The sequence below is a fragment of the Euprymna scolopes genome, chromosome 11, assembly GCF_053919585.1.
Source record: "Euprymna scolopes isolate OS-2025 chromosome 11, ASM5391958v1, whole genome shotgun sequence".
Taxonomy (NCBI): domain Eukaryota; kingdom Metazoa; phylum Mollusca; class Cephalopoda; order Sepiida; family Sepiolidae; genus Euprymna; species Euprymna scolopes.
Genome location: NC_136492.1, coordinates 2,815,001 through 2,838,121, shown reverse-complemented (window position 1 = coordinate 2,838,121; position 23,121 = coordinate 2,815,001). Strand labels below are relative to the sequence as shown.

The window sequence follows — 23,121 nt, the reverse complement described above, 5'->3', positions numbered from 1 at the left end:
GAGTTGGGCCGAGGATTGACCCCTGAGGGACTCCAGTCTTAATACTGCAGGTCTCTGATTTTTGTCCATCAACCACTACTCTTATGAGCCTATCAGAGAGAAATGATTTAATGATTGAGAAAACATTTCCAGTTATACCGTAGCTGGAAATCTTGTGAAGTAGGCCTTTATGCCATACCTTGTCGAAGGCCTTTGATATGTCAAAAGCAATTACCCTAGAAAGGAAGCCTTTGTCAAGAGATTCATTACTCCTGTGAGATATAACTGTTAGCACATCTGCGGTAGATCTTGCAGAACGGAAACCATATTGTGTGTCACTAAGAAGATTGTTTCTGCTGAGGTGGTCTACTATTTCTCTATTTAATATGGATTCCAGCAACTTACTCATAACACACAGGAAACTTATTGGTCTGTACTGAGAGAGAGATGACTTATCACCTGAATTCTTAAATACAGGGCATACTAATGAGGTTTTCCAGGGAGTTGGAAAGCACTTCTCCTTAAGGCAACGCTTAAACAGTTTCGTAAGTATGGGAGTAAGTTCTGGTTGAAGCTTTTTTAACACTATAATTGGGATGCCGTCAGGGCCAGTTGCTTTACTGGAATTAAGGTTCTTGATTAGCTTGGCGACTTCATGCACAGATATTTGTATGTTACTTAGCGTGTTCTGTGTTATAGGAGGAAATATGGGGAGTTGATGGCCTTCGTCGCATAGGGTAGAATTAGCTGCAAAGTTCTTTGCAAATAGTTTGGCCTTGTCTGATGCTGACGAGATGACCTCAGGTCCATTGATAATGGTTGAGATAGAACACACACTTCTGTTCAGGATCCTATTTGTTATTTGCCAAAACTGGTGGGAACCAAGCCGCTGATCAGCTACTTTGGATTTAACAGATTGAGCATATAGCTCTCTTGCATTTTTTATTACTCTTTTACAGTGGTTGCTGGCGTTCCTGAAAGCAGCTTTAGTCTCAATGCATCTATTACGTTGGTAGCTATGGAAAAAGTGATTTCTGTTGGCGATGGGAGCAGCACATTCTGGGGAGAACCATTGCTGGCTGTTAGGTTTTTGTTGGAATTTTTTAGATGGTATGAATTTGTCTATGCCTACAATTAACCATTCGGTCAGGTCTGATACTATAGAGGACACATCCTTTTTAAACATGGAATGGAGAGGTAGATCAGATATGAATGTACGGAAGCTATCCCAGTCAGCTATGGAGTATTGGTATACAGAACAGTGGAGGGGTACGTGTGGGGACTTATTACATTTTGTTTTTATCTTAACTGATACGACGGAGTGGTCGAAGAATCCTAGAGGAGAAAGAACGGAACATGAACATAGCTCAGGGGAAGTGGAGAGAAAAAGGTCTAGAAGGCTTGCATACTGACCTGTAGTATTGGGCACACGGGTGGGCTCGTGAACAATCTGAGTGAGGTCATAAGCAAAGGCAAAATCATGACAAAACCTCCCCTCATTGTCTGTTTTATTTGAGTGGGTCAGCCATTCCATGTTATGGATGTTGAAGTCACTACAGATGTGAATGTTAGCTGAGGGATGTGCAGACAGGATGTGGTATATTTTCTCAGATATACTCTTAAAGATAGTAACTGCGCTGTTCTGGGGCTGATAGAGGGCAAATATAAATGCAGTGGTGTAAGCAAGCACATATAAGGTAAATTAGGATCTTCTCTAGAGATATCCCTGCCACACAGGAAGCTATCTTTAATGTAGGCACATATTCCATTCTTATGGCGGTCTTAGGGGTCAGATTTAGATGTTAAGTTAGAGTATCCATTAATTATGAACTCATCTAGGGAAGTGGTCGGCCCTATTCCAGTTTCACTTAGAAAGAATATGTCTGGTTTTGTCTCCTGTAATTGGGTTTCTCCCCTCCCATATTAATGTGGGGATGTTTTGATGTTATCTATCTCAAGTTTGAATCTTTGAGTTTTACCTTATAATTAAAATCCAATAATGAACTTTTATCAATTTGTGAAGTCAGCTTAATTTTTTGTAATTTACATTTGAGTTTAGATAATAGATTAAGGTGTTATTTTGGAAGGTTCTCGTTTTCATGCGTGACTTTTTTTATTTTATTTTCGTTTTACATGTAACAAGACAATATTGGTTAATAGCATATTTGACAAAAAAGAATTCAGAACAAAAAAAAAAAACATGACAAGATAGGTAAAATTAAGTTACGGGTTTTTTTTTATTGGGGGCTGAAAATTAGTTTAATTGATTTTGTCATCTGACATCTTAAGTTGCTGATTTACTTATTTGCTTACTTTACTCCCTGTTCTAAATGTTGTACTCATAAATGCAGGAGTAGACATTTTCTCATCGGAGTGAAACACATTTGTAGCTATTGGGTGGTTTTGCTGTCAGAATAAACGTTTTATTTAGATACCCAAGAATACAACACACGGATTATAAGACATGAGCAGTGTAAGTGATTAATAACAGATGTGGGTTAAACCCATGGGTAAAAACCAATTTTTTAAGATTAAAAACATAATTTATATCCTTAATTTGTTAAATAAGCCATCGTAGCACGTTCTGGATCTGTCTGATTAAATTAATTATTAAATCATAGACACCTTCTAGTAATCAATGAACCGAAAACATCAAACTGTCTGAATTATCTTCCTTTAACAGTTATAAGAAATAAAAATCGACCCAGTTTCCAACAGAATTAACTAGTAGCAATTAACAACATATTTGAATTATCTCCCTTCATAATTGTCTTTAGAAACGATATGAAAACATTCAAGTAGAATGACAATAAATTTTAAAACATTAAATAATAATAAATAGATTAGAAAACCTCACTTTAAACCTAAAATGGTCTTAAATCTAAGTACTATGATAACGATAATCTGTAAACATTACTTTTTTTTTTTTTTTTTTTTTTTTTACAAAGGCATCACCACATTATCAAGGCCCAGAGGCCACTCAAGGATAAGGGTTAAAGAGTGTACAGTAGAAATTGGTCAATATAGTAATCATTAGTAATGAAAATTTGGTAAATTTAATAACTTATATGGAACGGCTCATCAAGAACTTATTTACTTTAGACTTGAACACAACCATATTGTAGTCAGCCGGAAAGCAGGAAAACGGAAGACAATTCCACAGGCGTGCAGTTCTAAGAAAGAAGCTTTATTCATGGAATCTACGTTTAGGTTTAGCCACAGATAAAGAGTGGGGGAAATTATTGATAGTGTTTACAGCTAGACGAGTGTTTCTTGTGAAAGTTTGGCGAGGGGGGACCAAAGATTGAAGCTCAGTTGAACACTTTCCATGAAAATAACGATACATCAGAGACAAACTCGCAACATCTCTTCTGTGAGATAGAGGTTGCAAGGAGGAGAAAAGGACATCTCCTACGAGGCTACGAAGTCTATTTTGAACTCTATCAAGGCAGGACAAGTCCTTTCTAGCAGCTCCTGCCCAGATGTGGCAACAGTATTCCATCCTTGGACGTACCTGGCTCTTATATAGGTAGAGAATAGCATCAGCAGTGAGATATCTACTGGATCGATAGAAAGATCCCACCATTTTTCCAGCGGCCTTGGCAACAGATTTGATATACGTGTTCCATTTAAGATCAGGAGTAATGGTCAAGCCCAGAAGCTTGTCAAAACTTGAGGCCTCCTGAAGACGAGAGCCATTCATTTCAATTGATGACAAATGTGGATTAGAATGTTGATGATGTAAAGAGAGAAGCTTGGTTTTAGATGCATTAAAAGTAACCAGCCACTCCTTTCCCCATTGTACTACGTGCTCAAGATCAGAGGAGAGAGAATTGGAGAGAACTTGCTCGTTTACTGTCTTAGATGTGGTACCATAAATGGTAGTGTCGTCAGCATAAATGTCTACAAATGATGTAAGGATATGATTTGGAAGATCATTAATGTAGATCAGGAAAAGAGTTGGGCCCAGGATGGATCCCTGAGGGACACCGGCATTAATACTGTGAGCTTCTGATTTTTGCCCCTCAACTACTACTCTTATGAACCTATCAGAAAGAAATGATTTAATAATTGAGAAGACTTTTCCAGCTATACCATAGCTAGCGATCTTATGAAGTAAACCTTTATGCCATACCCTATCAAAGGCTTTAGATATGTCAAGAGCAATTGCTCTAGAAAGATTGCCAACGTCGAGAGATTTGCTAATCCTATGCGATATAACTGTAATGACATCTGCTGTAGATCTAGCAGAACGGAAACCATATTGAGTGTCACTAAGAAGGTTATTTTTGTTGAGATGTTTGATTACTTCTGTATTTAACACAGATTCTAGCAACTTACTCATGACGCACAGGAGACTTATTGGCCTGTACTGAGAGGGGGATGAGCGATCACCTGAATTCTTAAATACAGGGCATACTGATGAGGTTTTCCAGGGAGATGGGAAACTATTCTCCTTAAGACAACGTTTAAACAGTTTTGTAAGTATGGGCGCTAATTCAGGTTGAAGTTTTTTGAGTACTATAATTGGAATACCATCAGGGCCAGTTGCTTTACTCGAATCAAGGTTTTTGATTAGCTTCGCAACATCACGTACAGATATACGTATATCACATAGCGTGTTTTCTGATACAGGAGGAAATATTGGGGGTTGGCGGTCTTGGTCGCAAAGGGTAGAATTTGCTGCAAAGTTCTTGACAAAGAGTTTGGCTTTGTCTGATGCTGACGAGATTACCTCAGGTCCATTGATAATAGTTGGGATGGAGCACACGCTTCTGTTCAGGATTCTGTTTGCTATTTGCCAAAACTGGTGGGAACCAAGCCGCTGCTCAGCTACTTTGGACTTAACAGATTGAGCATACAACTCTCTTGCGTTCCTTATTACTTTCTTACAATGGTTGCTGGCAGTCCTGAAAACGGCTTTAGTTTCCATACATCTATTACGTTTGAAGCAGTGGAAAAAGTGATTTCTGTGCGCAATGGCAGCAGCACATTCTGGAGAGAACCATGGCTGGCTGTTAGGTTTTTTCTGAAACTTTTTAGAGGGTATGAAATGGTCAATACCTACAATTAACCATTCAGTTAGGTCTAATACTATAGAGGACACATCCTTTTTAAACATGGAATGCAGAGGTAGATCAGATATAAATGTACGGAAGCTATCCCAGTCAGCCTTAGTGTATCGATATACTGTACGATGAAGAGGTACATCTGGGGACTTATTACATTTCATTTTTATCTTAATTGATACAACAGAGTGGTCGGAAGATCCAAGAGGCGACAGAACAGAAACTGAACATAGTTCAGGGCAAGTTGTGAGAAAAAGGTCTAGTAGGCTCGCATACTGGCCATCATTATCGGGCACACGGGTAGGTTCCTGAACAATCTGAGTGAGGTCATAGGCAATGGAGAAATCATGACAGAACCTCCCCTCATCATCGGTCTTGTTTGAGTGGGTCAACCATTCAACGTTGTGAACATTGAAGTCTCCACATACGTGAATGTTAGCTGAAGGATAAGTAGAAAGGACTTGGTCAATTTTCTCAGATATGCTTTGAAAGATAGTAACTCCACTGTTGTGGGGGCGATAGAGAGTAAATATAAATGCAGTAGTGTGAGCTAAAGCAACCCGGAAGCACATATAGGGTAAGTTAGGATCTTCCCTGGAGATGTCCCTCCCACATGGAAAGCTATCTTTAATATAGGCACATATTCCATGCCCATGGCGATCTTGGGGGTCAGATTTAGAAGTTAAGTTAGAGTATCCTGAAATTGCAAACTCTTCTAGGGAAATAGCCTGTCCAATGCCAGTTTCACTTAAAAATAAAAGGTCTGGTTTAGTCTCCTGTAATTGGGTTTCAACCTCTGGAAGGTTAGAACGAAGACCCCTGATGTTGGAGAAGGAGACATGGTAGTAGGGGTCTACGTTGGAAGTTGGGGAACCGGGTTTAATCGTGTATTTTTTCTTGAAACTTGTCATGATGAAATTTTGGAATTTGTGGACTAGGTCGACAGATTTACTTAGAGCAGGACAGAGAGGGGAAATTAAGAGAGAAAAAGAAACGAAGAATTTTTTTTTATTTTTTATTTGTAGTTAATGATAAGGTAAAGCCGTAACAATTACCCACTAGTATGGCATCGAGAGGCCCCACCAGAAGCTACTGCATGGTCCAGAATCCATTCACCAAATGGCAATACAGCAGCCCCAGTACTTTGCACCTGCTGATAGGACAGCCTCCTTAGTGGTTAATCCAAGGTTCGGGTCCCTGACTATCAGGCGGATAACGTCAGCCCAGACAAAACGTTTACCTCCAGCACCCTTACTAGTGACATGGCTACAAGGATAGACATAGAAACAGAAAATTTCCGCCATCTCAGCCAACTGTTCGCAAAAATACTGCCAACCTAGAAAACAGCTTTTTCTTCTCCCTTTGTCCGAAAAATCACTCATTTAAAAAAAATGAGGACTGAGGGACAAATAAGAAGAAGCGAGAATAACAGGAGCTGCCGATAACGCATCCACAATGCGTTTTCTCTTGCCACTAATACGAAACTAAAATTAACCGTAACGTTATTGCAAGGTTGTTATGGCCATACTATAAATATAGAAATAAAAATTAAAAAATTCTTTTTATAAAAAAATTAATTATTGGAAAATAAAGAAACAGCGAGATCTAATTTAGGAACTCAACGAATGGGATATATATAAAAATTTTTTTAAAGGTGTTAGGGTTTTCTGTGAAACTTCTAATGACTCTGTTTTTAAATAAGGATACGGAAATTAGGCGATATATTAATATTTAAATGGGCTTTTCTGTAACTACAGCAAAGGTAAATGTTTCTCGCATGCTTTTCCCGTTAAGGGAATTTTTCTTTTTTTCTTTCTCTTCAAAAAATGCTCTATTGTCAAAAGTGTTTTTATTCATAAAGTCTGAAGAAATGCTGGTTTTTGAAAATTTTCAAACGACATAATGTTTGAAATTGTTCGACTGGATATGGAAACAATTGTAACGTAAAATGAAATACACTTTTTGTTGCCATCAATACCCTGTTTGAAGTCTTGATTTTGCTTCCACAGTATATATCATATAATGTATGTGTGTTTATGTATATATATATATCATATAATGTATGTGTGTTTATGTATATATATATCATATAATGTATGTGTGTTTATGTATATATATATTATATAATGTATGTGTGTTTATGTATATATATGTTATATAATGAATGTGTGTGTATATATATATTATATAATGAATGTGTGTTTATATATACCTATATATTATATAATGTGTGTGTATATATACATATATCTATAATATAAAATGAACGTGTGTGTGGTCACGAATAGGCTCCTATATGGTTGACTATTTTAAAAAACTGATTACATATAATGATAGAAGATGTATCGAGGATCAGGAATGGGTATGTTTGATTTGGCAGAACGGTGGTTTATAAAAATTGTGGGGTCTGCGTTCGCGCCTGGCCCCCAAAGTATGGAAATATAAATGAAAAAAAAAACGTTTACAAGTGTTTTTGATATAGATGTACATAAGAATACTTTGATAAGTATGTTTCAACTTAAATGGGGATGGTATAATAAAATTGTGAGGTCTGCGTTCGTGCCTGTACTCCATGGAAATATGGCACAAACTTTAACAAAGACTTTTCATATGTATTTGCATAAGTATACTTAGATAATTATGTTTCAGTTTGAAGGAATATGGTGTAATAAAATTATTGGGTGTTCATTTGCGCCTGACCTCCATAGAATGGAAATATGCCACAAAGTTTAACAAGGTTTTTTAAAAGGGGTGAGGATTCACAATAACACCTTAACTTTAATCTTAATTCACGTTAGCTTTTATTTATTTTTTTAAGTTTAATCATATTGTGTCGAATAGATTCACCTCATAAATTCACATTCTTATTAAAGTGAAAGCCCCCCCCCCCAAAAAAAAAAGTTGGAACTTTAGATGATTCTTGACACAAATTTTGCATAACTCTGTTTTTTTCCTTCTCCACTTGCACGTGGCACTCTTTCGAAAATAGATAAATAATAAAAAATAAGAACGTTACTTATTATTGTGATTACGTGTCTTTTTAAAAACATTTATATAACCTTTTTATTTTTATTTATATATCTGTTTAAGCTTTTATTTTTATCAGTGTACTAGAAGGAATTCAATTGATTACAACCCTTTCTTTGTTCTTTACATTACAATAGTACAACCCTGAATCCGACAGCGCAATACTACACCGCTCAATACTGTAAAACTGAAATGAAGCTGTTCTGCTTGAAAAGGGCACCATTTTCTTCTTATTCATATTTATATCGATTCTTTGCTTTAAAAAACTAAAGTAATTACATGTTTACTTTTTTAATATCCTATTTTGCTGTTTCGGATTATTTTACTAAAGTAAGTAAAGTTTCATTATTTTTCAAAACTGTTTTTGTTTCTTTGTTTTTTGATATTATTTAGTAAGAGTGTTTAGCAGAAAAGCCAACAAACGACTACCCGAAAAAATAACTATACAAGAAATAAATGTTACCATAGTCAATAAAAGTTCAGTTCATGTTTTTTTTTTGTTTTGAAATAGTTTTTAATGCTCTTTACTTTAAATAATTTCAGCGAACCGAAATTTGAGGCAATAACTACTTAAATTAATTTTTATATAAACTACACATGCCATAATTGAATATTCCTCATGCACAAAATAACGGAAAACATTAAAATATGTTTATAAATATTCCTTACGTTGACGGAACTCTCTTAAATTGTTAACACAGAATGCTCAGGTGCCCCTCCTTCAAATTGAAAATGGAGCTCTCCATTTCAAAGTCGCTGCCATTTGAATTTTTTTAAAACCGGTTTGTGAATTAAAAAAAAAATTTTTTTTTTACAAACTACTTAAAAATACAAAACATTGAACTTTTCTACCATAAAAGTAACTTTTATTCACTATAGTAACATTTCTTTCTTGTATATTTATATTATATATATATATATATAACATTTTCTCTTTGTAAGGAAACATCATTTTGTTAGTCACTCTTGACTATGAATGGAAACAAAGTTGATATAAAAAATATGTTTTCGTAAAAATTATCTTTACTTTAATCATATTTTGCTTAGGGTAAAATTTTTGAGTATCAAAACCTATCTCTTTACAAGCCCCTCCTTTTCATAACCTATCATACTTTCATCAATCACAGTCCATTTTCTGTAGGCTGTTTTTGAACCCAGTCAACGACGGGTATTTCTGCTAGTATTATATAATGTGTGTGCATATATACATATATATATATAATTTTTATGTGTGTGTGTTTATATATATGATATAATATATGTGTGTTTATATATACATATATATTATATAATGTATGTGTGTTTATATATACATATATATTATATAATGTATGTGTGTTTATATATACATATATATTATATAATGTATGTGTGTTTATATATACATATATATTATATAATGTATGTGTGTTTATATATACATATATATTATATAATGTATGTATGTGTGAGTGTATATATACATATATATTATATAATGTATGTGTGTGAGTGTATATATATATATATATATATATATATATATATATATATATATATAATTATACTAGCATGGGTGCCCAGCGTTGTCCGGGTGTTTGGAGGTGTGTCTTGAGCCAAAAAAAAAAAGTGGTAGTAGGAAGGCAGGCTTGAACCCGTATCGCAAAAGAAGAAAAGAATGTGAAAAAAACGTGACCTCTTTGCTGTTACAACCACCACCAAACCGGAAGTGACCTAGGTTTAAATTAAGGTTTGACAATCGAAAAGAGGGGATGACATTCGAAAATATTGGTGAAAAAAGCGACCCCTCCCTGTAGAAAAGTGCCCAGTTGAGGGTGAAGAAATTAATGTTTTTAGCCAATTTTTCGGTGTTTGTTGTCTGAAGACGATACTGATCTTGTGAAAATCCGTCGCCTCTGTCTAAAGTTTCAGGTAGACATGCAAACATACATACATACATACATTTATATATTGAAAGCTCAAATTTGCAACCCAAACCGATTAAAAAGCTTGTCCTATCTCTGAATACTCTTTATGTAAAATTTCAAATGTTTAGATCAGAAATTGTCTGAGTAATTTGGTAGAGACCGCAGAGGTCAAATTTTTTTAAACTTTAACCCCTATTATGACCCCTTAACATTTATTGTTTTGGGCTCAAATTAAGTTATTAAGTTAGATCCATGTCCAAGGTACCTATATCTAAAATCTCAAGTCTTTAAACCCAAAATTGCCGGAGGAGTTTGGTAGAGATTTCAAAGGTAAAATCGTTGAACTTTGACCCCTTAAAAGCCAAATTTCTGTCCGAAAACGGATTACAAAGATTTTTCCCAATCTCCATACCATGTATATCAAATTTCGAGTCTGTAGGCTGAAAATTGACAGAGTTATTGTGTAGGGAAATGTACACAGGCAGACACACACACACACACACAGATAGACAGACTTTCACTTTAATAGATATATAGATAATGTATGTGTGTATATATACATATATATATATATATATATATATATATATATATTATAATGTATGTATGTTTATATACATACATATTATATAATGTGTGTTTGTTTATACATACATATTATGTGTGTGTGTTTATATACATTATATAATGTACGTGTGTTTAGATATATATATTATATAATGTGTCTTTATATACATGTATATTATATAATGTATGTGTGTATATATATATATATATTATACTGTATGTGTATATATATGACAAATTGCAGAATCTCTGGATTGCGATTTAACTCCCTGATTTCGTTCCTGATGTTTTTCCTTCAATTCTTGCAAGGTTTGACGTTTGATATTTCGAGGTCTGCCAGCTCACGTAATTCCTTAAGGATTCAGGTGCTCATGTTATATTGTGATTGTCTTATTAATTCTTTACTTTTTTTGTTAAACCAGTCTATTTTAGGGTTGATTTTCTTGTTTTCATAATACCTTATCCTGGAATTTACATCACGCTCAAACTTTGAAAATCATAATTTCATTAAAGGCTTTTTTTCATCGTTCCAATTTTTTCTTTTTAAATTTGTTGTTGCCGCGTATGTAACATCTACGGGCCCGGAACAGATGCACAGGCTTGAAAGAAGGGTGCAACTGACTCCTATCCCCAGGGTATCACTTTTATTTCGTCCAGTGGTAGGATTTTTCCCCATCGCCGTGGTTCGCTTACTTGTCTCCAATCTTGGTCCAGCTTCTATGCTGTTAACAAGGCTGACCTGAAAATATACTGCACTTCCAAGCAACAGCGTTTTCCGAAGAAACAAAAGAAGTCAAAGATTAACTATTTTTATAACATAAAATAATTATTGCATTAAATTTTACAAAAATTATGTACACAAGTCACTTGTACAAATTCTAGGGGCTACAGCATTAATTCGCTAACAAAGTTCTGCGTCTGCTTTCGTCGGTTTACACTTGAGAAAAAGATCAACTTAGAAAAGAAAACATAGGTGCATCTCAACCGGGTTGCAATGGGGGAGGGGGGGGGGTTGCTGAAGATGTGTGGCACTGTGTGTCGTTAAGATGTCTTTGCTTTTCGTTATATTAGAATCAGTCAGCTGTAACTCCGTCTTCTCAATACAGGTCCCAAATGGCCATCAGCCAATCAGAAGCCATCTCTTTGCTAGGTCCAGTAATGTTCCGCTTTCCAAAGGTGGGGGAGGACGAAGTATTTTTCACCGACCTCTGAACGCCTTGACGCAGAAAAAAAAAAAATAAATAAATAAAAAAAATGACTTTTAAAATTATCAAAGAGAAAAAAGGTTTTCGGTTTTAACGACCCCCCCCTCCTCCTTTCCTTATTTGAATTCATCAGCGGCTATGACAAGACTGAATTATTTCGGTAAAAGCAATAAATATCCACGCCCCGTGGATTGGCGACTTTTATGGCTTCACTATCAGATGTCATATTCCTTAAAATCCAATTTATGAGAACCAGTCATTTTTTTCTTTTGTCTTTCATTTATCAACCTCGTGGAATGCTTTTCCCAAGGGCCTTCATGGTCGATTACAACTTAACTGACCATCTGACGGCTATCACTTGCCTCGATTCTCTGGAAGTCCCTCAATTAAAACATAAGTGCAAAATTCTCACTGCTTGGGAAATATATAGTTATATTGTCTACTTGAACCTTTCAACTATCTATCTTGTGGGGGGGGGGTTTAGTTGACCACTTGTTAAGAACACAGCTACTCTTTTCTTCATCATCATCATCATCATCATCATCATTCTGTTAGATTAAACAATGTGAAATCTCCTGAATTCGTGCCAAAAGGACCATCCAAGAGATTGGCTGTCTCTTGACCCACCAGCAAGGTTTTCCATCCTTGCTTCGTACCCCATCGGGTCACACTTAGAGCATTCTTTCCTACTGTGATAAAGTATGAAATCATTACTACCAGCAGTGGAAGATTTTGTTTTAAACAAAATCAAATAAGAATCGACAATTAAAAGAATTGTTTTTGGCATCGGAAATAGTAATATATTTTTCAAATTCTGATTCTGATTAATTGTTCCAACACTACTTGTAACGTGGTAGTTACATTTTAACAGTCTCGGACCTGACGTTGCATGCAGAGACAGTCACCAAGGAACAAAAAAAGGAAAGAAATTCGACTCTGCTTTTTCAGTTGAAAAGAAAGGCATTTATTCATGGTATTCCTCTCGCACCGACATGCGCTTCTACGTCGCTCACCACGTGGTCACATGTCTATCTCTCACCACGTGGGGCCTTTTTTTTCCTCTTCCTTCACGGTGACATCAAATTGCGCACTGGCTTGGTCATTTGCATATGTGTCATGTGGCTGCTGCTGCTTCTAAATATGCGTAGGCAGCTTTTTTACACTCTATCATTATTTACATGCATGATAAGTGCTCAACTGAGCTCTAAATCTTTAGATTCCCAGTAAAACATTCACAGCGAAAACTCATCTAGCTACAACCACTATCAATAATTTTCCTTTCTTTTTTGGTGAAAAACTTAAAACCAAAGAGAATTTGCATGAGCAGAGTTTCTTTCCAAGAAGTACTCATCCATCGAATGTGATACCGCAAGGCTGCTTCTCAACTGACTAAATCATGTTTTTTTTTCAAGTCTAATATTAACAAGTTCTTGTTCCCTATCAAGCAATCAATTTCAGCTTAGATCCAACCAGGGTCTGCTATTCTTAAGGTATTTGTCCATCTGACACAAACCATTGACACTTGGTCTTGAATGTCCTTTCGGCCTTGATAAGTAGTAACCCGAATCTATGGTTCCCTTCTGTAAAACAAGTTTAGTTAATGAGGGAAAGGTGGAGTAGTTTTCTTTTTCTCATTTTATTTTTTTAATTCTCATTCACCCCAAACAAGTCATATCGCCACTTGAACGTAAGGGGCTGCTAATTAGAACCATGGCTAAGAAAGATTAACAAGATGTTGGTTTACATTACATTTAAACTTCTGCATATCAGTACAGCCAGGGAAGCAGGTAGCAGGAAGGGAATTCCAAAGTCTAGCTGTTCGAGGGAAGAAACTATTAGAGTAGAAAGCTTTCTGCCATTGAGATACCTCAACAGTGAAGGGGTGAGATTTTGTTGCTAAGTGGGTAAGATTTTGTTGCTAAGAGATATGTACATCGTGGAGGTACAAGTGCAACGATTTCATCAGAGCACATTCATTAAAATATTTGTAAAACAGGCACAGTGATGCAACATTGTGGCGATGGGACAGGGGCTGGAGCTTAGTTGATAAAGTGGGATTGATTAGATTGACAACTTTTGATTTTTTTTGGACCCTATCTAAGAGGAAGAGACTAGTGGTAGATGCACCAGCCCAGATGTGGCAACAATACTCCATGCATGGGTGAATGATGGCTTTGTAGAGGTACAGGATACTCTCAGGTGTGAGTATTCTTCGAGCTCGATAGAGGGAACCCACCTTCTTTGCAGTAGCCTTTGCAACGTCTTTAATGTTTTTGTTCCAAGTTCATATTGCCTGTGAATGTTAAGCCAAAGAGTTTGAAGAAGAATTCTCAGGTAGGGTGTTATTTGTCATGGATATAAGTGGTTGGAGAGGTGTTTTGTAATTGTTAAAGGAAAGCAGCTTAGTCTTACTAGCATTAAATGTCACCATCCATTTGCGTCCTCATTCCACTATTGCCTGGAGGTCATTTTCTTACGATTCTTTCATTGTCTTAGATTTATGTACATCTGTTCTCCCCTTGTGCATGTTATAGAGTGTTGTTTCATCAGCAAATATACCCATCTCGGACACAATATTATCAGGGAAGTCGTTTATGAATATCAAGAATAATAGTGGTCCAACGATCTACCCCTAAGGAACTTCCGCATTAATATTATGCTGCTTGGATGTACGTCTATCAATGACAACTTGGATGGTTCTATTGTCTAAGAAGGATCTAATTATATTTAGTATACGTCCAGTTATGCCGTATGGTTTAATTTTCATTAGCAACCCTTCATGTCAGACTTTGTCAAAAGCTTTCAAGGTCTACAGCCCTGGCTTCGCCCGACTTACCCAGTGCATGCTATATACGTTCATGGATGACTGTTAAAATATCTGCAGTAGAATGACATTTCCTAAATCCATACTGTTTGTTCGAGAGAGATTAAATCATACAGTATAACTATATATATATTTTTTTATATTTTTTTACATGGAGATCACCACTTATCAAGGCCCGGAAGCCACTCAGGGATAAGAGTTATTGCATGTACAATAATCAATGGGATAGTATCAGAGTAATCGTTAGTATTGGAGATTTGATAGAGTGTTTTACTTAAGGGGGCGGAATTTGTTTATGTTGGACTTGAAGACATCCAAGTTGTAGTGAGGTGGGAAACAGGAAACGGAAGAGAGTTCCACAGGCGTGCACTTCTAAAAAAGAAGCTTTGTTCGTGGAATCTACATTTTGATTTAGGCACAGATAAGGAGTGGGGAAAATTACTGACAGTAGTTTCATATATATATATATATATATATATATATATATATATATATATATATGAGTGACTTTGTCAGTGCGTGCGCGAAAAGTCTCTACCAAACTCCTCTTTGAATATTTGGTCTACAGAGTTAAAATTTGATATATAGGGTATTTAGACCTGTAGCACACTTTTGATTTGTTTTTGTTAACTTTCAAAATTTGCTGCTAACAAAATCAAAATTAAAAACAAAAAAGTTGACCATGGCAGGATAAGTTGAATAAAACAGTCCTGCTGTTACTTTTGTGCATGTGCAAAATTAAACTTTCAAAGATCAAAGTTGATTAATTTTTAGTCTTTCGTGTCCATCTATTGGTAGCTTAGATGGTAACGACGCTGGAGTGCTAAATGTTCTGGTTTCAATTTTAATCGATGATACCCAAGTCATATTTTTTTTATAACTTTTGAAATCATTACTTTATATTGAATAATAATCAAAAGAGAATTGGCTTTATAATAATTATAAATCTGCATGAAATAAATATAATATTTATGCGTATTTTACGACTGGGCAATGCCATGTGGCCTGCTAGTAGTATTTGTCTATTTGTGTGTTCATTTCTAATGGATTTTGAAATGGCTGGGCTGATTTTTTTAAATTTCACACAAATGTACTGTATATGTCTGGCAGTGTTCTTAGGTTTTGTATCGGAATGCATCCAATAAGTATTGAAAATCTATAATAAAAATATCCGATTAAAGAAAGAGTAGTCCGATTTTGACCTAGGTTAACCACCCTTATACAGCCTAACATCACAAGTGGATTTGAGAAGTTTTATCACCGCACAAGGAGAAGGGCTCCACATATAACATTAACAGCAAATTCTTTGATATGAATGTTTCTGTTTAGAGCACAATTAAACCATGATACTTGACTTTTGCATTTTAAACTTTTATTCAAACCATTATATAAAAATAATTTTATAAAATCAACAGTAGGTTCTCTACAGTGCAATGTAAACTACAATGTGCTGTAGACTAAGCTACTGTGGGATGTGAAGCTTCTTCCCAGTGCACCACGATGGGTCCCCAACTAGAGCAGGAAATCAATCGATTTGATATAAACTGATTTCGATGACAATAAAAGTATTGGAAGTGTGGAACATTCTGTGATTCTCATTCAATCCTGGGCAATGTCAGGTTTCCCTGCTTGTGCTGAATTGAAGACAGACGACTATTTTTACTCATCTTAAAAGAAAAGGCATTTATATGTATCACCGCAAGTTTATATTACACTAGCAGGCTGCCCGGGTTTGCTCGGTCATAAAATATGCATAAAAATTATATTTTAATGCAGATTTCTTATTTATTAGAAACAGAAATACTGCAGGTATTAAACGTTAAATTTCTTTAAAAAAAAAAAAAATGAATAAAAAGAATAAAAAATGAATAAAAAAAGAATGAATAATAAAAAAATGAATAAAACGAAAAGAATGAATAAAAAAATGAATAAAAAGAAAAGAATGAATAAAAAATGAAAAAAAATGAATAAAAAGAATGAATTAAAAAAAATGAATAAAAAGAATAAAAGGAAAATGAATAAAAAGAAAATGAAAAAAATGAATAAAAAGAAAATGAATAAAAAGAAAATGAAAAAAATGAATAAAAAGAAAATGAAAAAAAATGAATAAAAAAATGAAAAAAAATGAATGAAAAAAAAAAAAATGAAAAAAAATGAAAAAAATGAAAAAAAAATGAATAAAAAAAATGAATGAATAAAAAAAATGAAAAAAAAATGAATAAAAAAAATGAAAAAAAAATGAATAAAAAAAATGAAAAAAAATGAATAAAAAGAAAATGAATAAAAAGAAAATGAAAAAAAATGAATAAAAAATGAAAAAAAATGAATGAAAAAAAAAAATGAAAAAAAATAAAAAAAGAAAATGAAAAAAAAATGAATAAAAAAAGAAAATGAAAAAAAATGAATAAAAAAAATGGAAAGAAACTGAGACATTTTTTTTTTATTTAAAACTAGCAGGCTACCCAGCATTGCCTAGCTGTAAAATATGCATAAATATTATTTTAATTCACACAGAAACGGAGATGTGCATGCGAGTATTGTTTTTTCTAAACAGTTCATTTCTTGTAAATAAAAAAAAAATCTAAAGACAGTGAGTCAAGTACGATAACCATTAGACCAGGTTTCCATGATCTTTAAAAAGTGTTTTCAAACCTACTTATTCTTAAAGAATCTGTCATGTTTCACAGCCGTGCATGCGCATTCATGAAACAGTTAACAGATACATAAAAATCCGATGACCCCCCCCCATGTACCAATTTTTCAATTTTGACCCCTTAGCAGCCTTTTTTCCAGATGAAAACCGATTAAAAAGTTTTCCACATGCCTGAATATCCGATATACCAAATTTCAAGTCTGTAGATCAAAAATTCGTTGAGTAGATAGGTTGAGAATTGTCCTCACACACACACATTTTCACTTTTATAGATAAATTAATGGATTTAAAGTAATTCAATATTTCCTTTCTTCTTCAGAATGATTTCGAAGAAGCTTTCGAAACTACGAAGACAATTATTGAGAATTATCAACAAATCGACTGAATAACCTGATGTGATCCGCAAGGTAAGAAAACTTGAAATTTCAAACTCGTATATTTTTCTACTTGTTCTGAATTTTTGATATTATTTGTGATTCTCCAGATTACCGTTTTCATCTGGACTGTTATTTTCACGTTTCAGTCGATGTAACCTCCAGCCTTCTTCAGGTGTATCTTGTCGAATTTGGAAATCTTTCTGTCGAACTTGGGAGTTTTTCTATTTGGCTGACAGAACAAGAGCATGTAACCCTTGTAGATAAAAAAGGGGATTCATTCGAAATTCTGTGCAAATTCACACGTTTAACAAGATTCACCTGAAGAAGGTCGAAGGTTACATCGACCGATATGTGAAAAATGACACTTAAGATGAAAAGAGTCCAAATAAAATCAATAACTGTTGCACTGATTTCAGGTCACTTGAATTCAAAAATCAAACGAATCATCGTTCAAAATTAATTTTTTAACTTTGTATTTGTCACATCAAGTGCACAAAACTTTTTTTTTTTTTTTTTTTTTTTTTACGATTTTTTTCTTGATTTTTTTTTTTTTACGATTTTTTTTTTTACTTTTTTTACGATTTTTTTCTTGATTTTTATTTTGAAGATTTTTTTCTTGAAGATTTTTTTTGAAGATTTTTCTTGATTTTTATTTTTTATTTTAAGGATTTCTTTTTACGATTTTTTTTCTTGATTTTTATTTTTACGATTTTTTTCTTGATTTTTATTTTTATCTTGAAGATTTTTTTTGAAGATTTTTATTTTTTAAGATTTTTTTAAGATTTTTTTTTTTGAAGATTTTATGAAGATTTTTTTTTTTTAAGATTTTATGAAGATTTTTTTTTTTTTTAAGATTTTATGAAGATTTTTTTTTTTTTTAAGATTTTATGAAGATTTTTTTTTTTTAAAGATTTTTTTAGGGGGAAGATTTGAAAAAAAATTTTTTTTTTTTTCATGTTTCTTTTAAGATTTTCTTTTTGACAATTTTCCTTTTATTTTGAAGATTTTTTTTTTTCAATTTTTAATAAGAATTTATTAAAATCACAAACATTAAAACTTCGTTCACAAACATAAATGAAAAACTTGCATTTATCAACTTTTTCATTCCAACAAAAATTGCAATTTGAGTAAAAGGAACTGCTAAAACTGGAATTGAAACTCGGACGCTTTATGTTAAGGACGTCATCATATACCCTGATCAAGATACACATGCGACTAGAACTTTTGAAACTTTATCCTTTTGAGGAAACCAGCTCAACCCACATAGGGTGAATGTTCATTTATGTTTTGCTAATCTTCGTATTGTCGTTATAGGTTGATATGCCGTAAGCATTGTTGTATTGTAGTGACGGCTTTTGATGATTTCCATGTCTTTCTCAGCAGGATCAAACTCTATGTTCTACACAGTGATTTGTCTAGCCATGTAGTCTATAACAGTGAAAATGTGCGTGAGGACACTTCTCAGCTTATATATGCAACAAACTTTTCATCTACAGACTTGAAATTTAGTATATAGGGTATTCAGACATGTGGAAAACTTTTTTAATTGGCTTTCATCCAGAAAATGAGACTGCTAAGGGACCAAAATTGATACATGGTAGGTCATCAGATTTTTATCTCTGTCAACTGTTTCACAAGGTTTGAAAATACTTTTTAAAAACTGGTAGCAAATTGGTCTAATGGTTATCGTACTTTACTTACTGTCTTTACGTTTTGGTTTCAATCTTAACTCGAGTCTTTTTTTTTCTTTTTTTTTTTACTTACAAGAAATGAACTGTTTAGAACAAAATAATTATCTGCATTCACATGTCTCAGTTTCTTTACGTTTTTTTTTTTTGTTTTGTTTTTTTTTTGTTTTGTTTTTTTTTAAGGAATTTTTTTTTCTACATAGGCATCACCACTTATCAAGCCCAAGAGGCCACTCGAGGATAAAGGTTAAAGAGTGTACAGTAGAGATTGGACAATATAGTAATCGTTAGTAAAGGAAATTCGGTAAATTTGTTAACAAGTGGAACGGCACATCAAGAACTTGTTTACGTTAGACTTGAAGACAACCATGGAAAGCATTTGACAAAATTTGATGTTATGTTTAATACCAAGCGACGGCAGGTATGTCTGCTACTATGTATATAAACCCGTGAACCATTCAAAAAATAAAAAATAAATAAATAAATAAAAAATAAAAAAATATATATATATCTCAGTACTGAACTTATAAATTGCTTTAAAGAAAATAGCCGGCAAAACCCAAGGGGCCCCTTTTGCCAACAAACTCATCATTTTAACTCTCCCCTTTGTACATAAAATATTTACGTAATTGGAAATATTTTATTTTATTCGTATTCTCACCCGTCTTTTTTTTTTTTCCTCACTCAATAAAATTTACATGCACACCCCTTTAAGCCTCCGCTCTTACGTGATATTTTTATTTATATATATATATTTATATATATATATTTTTTTTTTTTTTTTGCATATCCAACGATTAACTCCTGATGAGCTTGTTGGTGAAAGAGGCCCCTCGAGTTTTGCCGGACATTTTCTTTTTATATATATATATATATATATATATATATATATATATATATATATATGCATGGCTCAGAGATTAAGGAATGAGAGTGGAGAGTTGTATGTTTTGGTTTCAATTCTAGCTGATGGCACCCAAATCATATTTTTTAGTTTTGATCTCACTACTATATATTAGGTACAATATAATAATCAATAGAAATAAATACGTAATCTGCAGAAATTAAAATATCACAACTAAGCAACGTCAGGCTGTTAATAGAAAAATGAAAGAAAACAGAATCCACTCAACAAAGATACACAAAGTTCTTGTGTTAAGTTTCTAATAAAAACAAATTTCTGTATTAACAGGAAACTTGAATGATTTTTGATCTACAGACTTAAAATTTGATATATAGGGTATTCTGACATGTAGAAAACTATCGATTTTCATCCGGAATAAAAGGCTGCTAGGGGGGGGGGGTCAAAATTAAAACATTTGGTAGGTGGGTGGGTTGGGGGGATCATTGGATTTTTATCTGTTAACTGTTTCATGAATTTGCATGCGTAAATCGTTCACATGAGAGGTTCATTATGTTAAGAATAAGTAGGCTTGAAAACACTTTTTAAAGATGGTTATCGTACTTGACTCACTGTCTTTAGGTTTTGGTTTTGATCTCAGTTCGAGTGTATAGGTTAAGAGTTGTCCTCACACATTTTCAATTTCATATTTATTACATTATAAAACTCAGTTTTTTGCTTTGGCATTGAACCCGTGTATCTGGTTCCAAAAAAAGTCATAGAAGCTCCTTTTCTTTACCAAATCCACAATTTATGGGATTGTATTATTTTAGTTTGGTACTAGTGCAGAGAGTGATCCAGACGTAACTCAGCGACTGCTTGGCTATCACCAGAACACTGACGTCAACATCCAGAGTAAGCTGAGCGTCGCCGTAACAAAGCTGAGCCATTGAAAATGAGGCGCAATGTTTTTTCAGCGTGGTGCACGTTGCAAATTCAAAGCAGCAGATGACAATTTAGAAAAGGAAGAAAAGAAAAAAAAGTAAAAAAAAAAAGAAAAACACACCAGTTCCTACATTTACGGAAAAGACACGCAAGTTATTAAATTCAGGGCAGGAAGAAAAACAAAAGTGTAAAAAAAAAAAAAAAAAAATATGAATTTCACATCTTTATGTGACCAACTAAAAACTAAAAACCCCAGCTGGAGTACTAGATTTTTTGCCAAAAAAAAAAAAAAAAAAAAAAAAAAAAAAAAATACTGGCAAGGTCGAAAACGTGTTCGTCATGCGGAACAGTTGTCAGCTTATGAGAAGAGCCAAAGTCAGCGATGGCTATGCCTGGAGGTGTCAGGCTAGCAATTGCCGAACATATAATTCACTGAGGACTGGCACATTTTTCGCCAAGTCCAGGCTTACAATAGCAACAATTATCAAAATCAATTACCTATGGGCCTACCAGCGAGCCACGAAAAAAGATCTCCAACGCGAATGCGGTTTAAGGTCATCACACACCATCGCCGATTGGAAAAATTTCCTGAGAGACATCTGTGGAGAATATTTTCTCAGAAATCCCCGGCAGATAGGGGGCCCAGGCCATATGGTGGAAATAGACGAGGCAGTATTCAATCGCTAAAAACATAACGTAGGCCAACTAATCACACCGGTCTGAGTCTTCGGTGGATACGACCATACCGAAAAGGAGGGTTTCTTGGTGAGTGTACCAAACCGAAATGCAGAAACCCTCCCTCCCTTAATAAAACAGTATATTATAATAAATTTAAAAAAAAAAAAAAAATGTTTCACTTTTCACGTTTTTCTAAAATAACCCCCCCCCCGTTTGGTTTCGCTTTTTTTGTAAAAAAAAAAAAAAACGAAAAAAAAGTTTCAACTTTACGTTTTTCTATAAAAAAAAACAAAAAACAAAAGACCCCCCCCCCTCGCCTCAAAAAAACAGTTTTGTTTCTATTTTTCTTGTAATAAAAAAAAAAAAAAAAATCTTTGAAAGTATTGTTTTGGACTTACTTATCAGTGAACCTTTTATTGAACTGACAAATGTTTAAAATTATTTTTCCATAAAAAAAAAATGTTATACCATTTTCCTTTATCGGTAATAAAACTTAAAAGTTAAGGTAAGTTTTCCATTTCTTGTAATGCTATGCGACGCTCAGCTTACTCTGGCTGTTGACGTCAGTGTATTGGTGACAGCGTAGCAGTCGCTGAGTTACGTCTTAAAAAAAAAAAAAAAAAAAAAAAAAAACGATAACATAAGTGCATAATCACTGAATATTCAAATTTGTTTTTCATTTAATATTTGTCTCAAGAATGTTTGGTTAATATTTAGAATTTAATCTAATTAAAAAAAAAAAAAATCTTTATAGTGTACATACCCATCACAATACAAAGATGTCATATTCCAAAACTCATATAAATTGATCAAGTAGATTTTTTAACTAAGAAAATTAAATATGAATAAGCAAGACGGGCTGTCTCGCATTGCCAGCTTGAGGAAAAAACAAAAAAAAAAGGAGAGGCAGATAAGGACAATAATTCAAACTTGCAAGATCAACCTTGTTATGCTACTGATTTCACTTTAATCAATAAAGATTTTTTTTTGTGCAATTCTAAATAAACGAAATTTCAAATAAAATGATAAATGAAAGATTAAAAAAAACTGCTACAAATTTGAACGGAATAGTTTTGATAAAAATAAAACAATAACAAATATAAACATCTTCAATTTATTGCAGAAAATAAAAAAAAAACAATGGATTTTAATGATTAAAAAAATTGTTCACATTTTTTTTTCATACAAACTAAGTTTTATGATTGAAAGGTCATTTAAATTTTGTTCTTTTGAATTTCAATTTAATTCAACTTTAACAATAAATAAATAAATATCTTTGTTGAAAAAGAATTAAAGAAAAGTAATTAAAAAAAAAAAATGGAGAAAACAGACAAGAAATACAGAAAAGTCATACATTTTCA

The 23,121-nt window shown here is 33.6% G+C and overlaps 1 protein-coding gene across 4 annotated transcripts in view; it reads left to right on the top strand.

The window, feature by feature from the left end:
• The window catches only part of LOC145287726 (tubulin delta chain-like), a 127,442-nt gene extending 107,808 nt beyond the window's left edge, over positions 1-19,634 (top strand). For 2 of the 4 annotated variants that reach the window (XM_080135484.1, XM_080135481.1), the window contains exon 11: positions 17,551-17,765. In XM_080135484.1, coding sequence (XP_079991610.1) covers positions 17,551-17,616 — 66 coding nt within the window. In that variant the 3' untranslated portion in view covers positions 17,617-17,765. Of the gene's footprint in view, positions 1-17,550; positions 17,766-19,479 lie in introns of those variants that run through there. The other 2 variants (XM_080135482.1, XM_080135483.1) reach the window with 2 other exon arrangements.
• Positions 19,635-23,121: the final 3,487 nt, after the last annotated feature.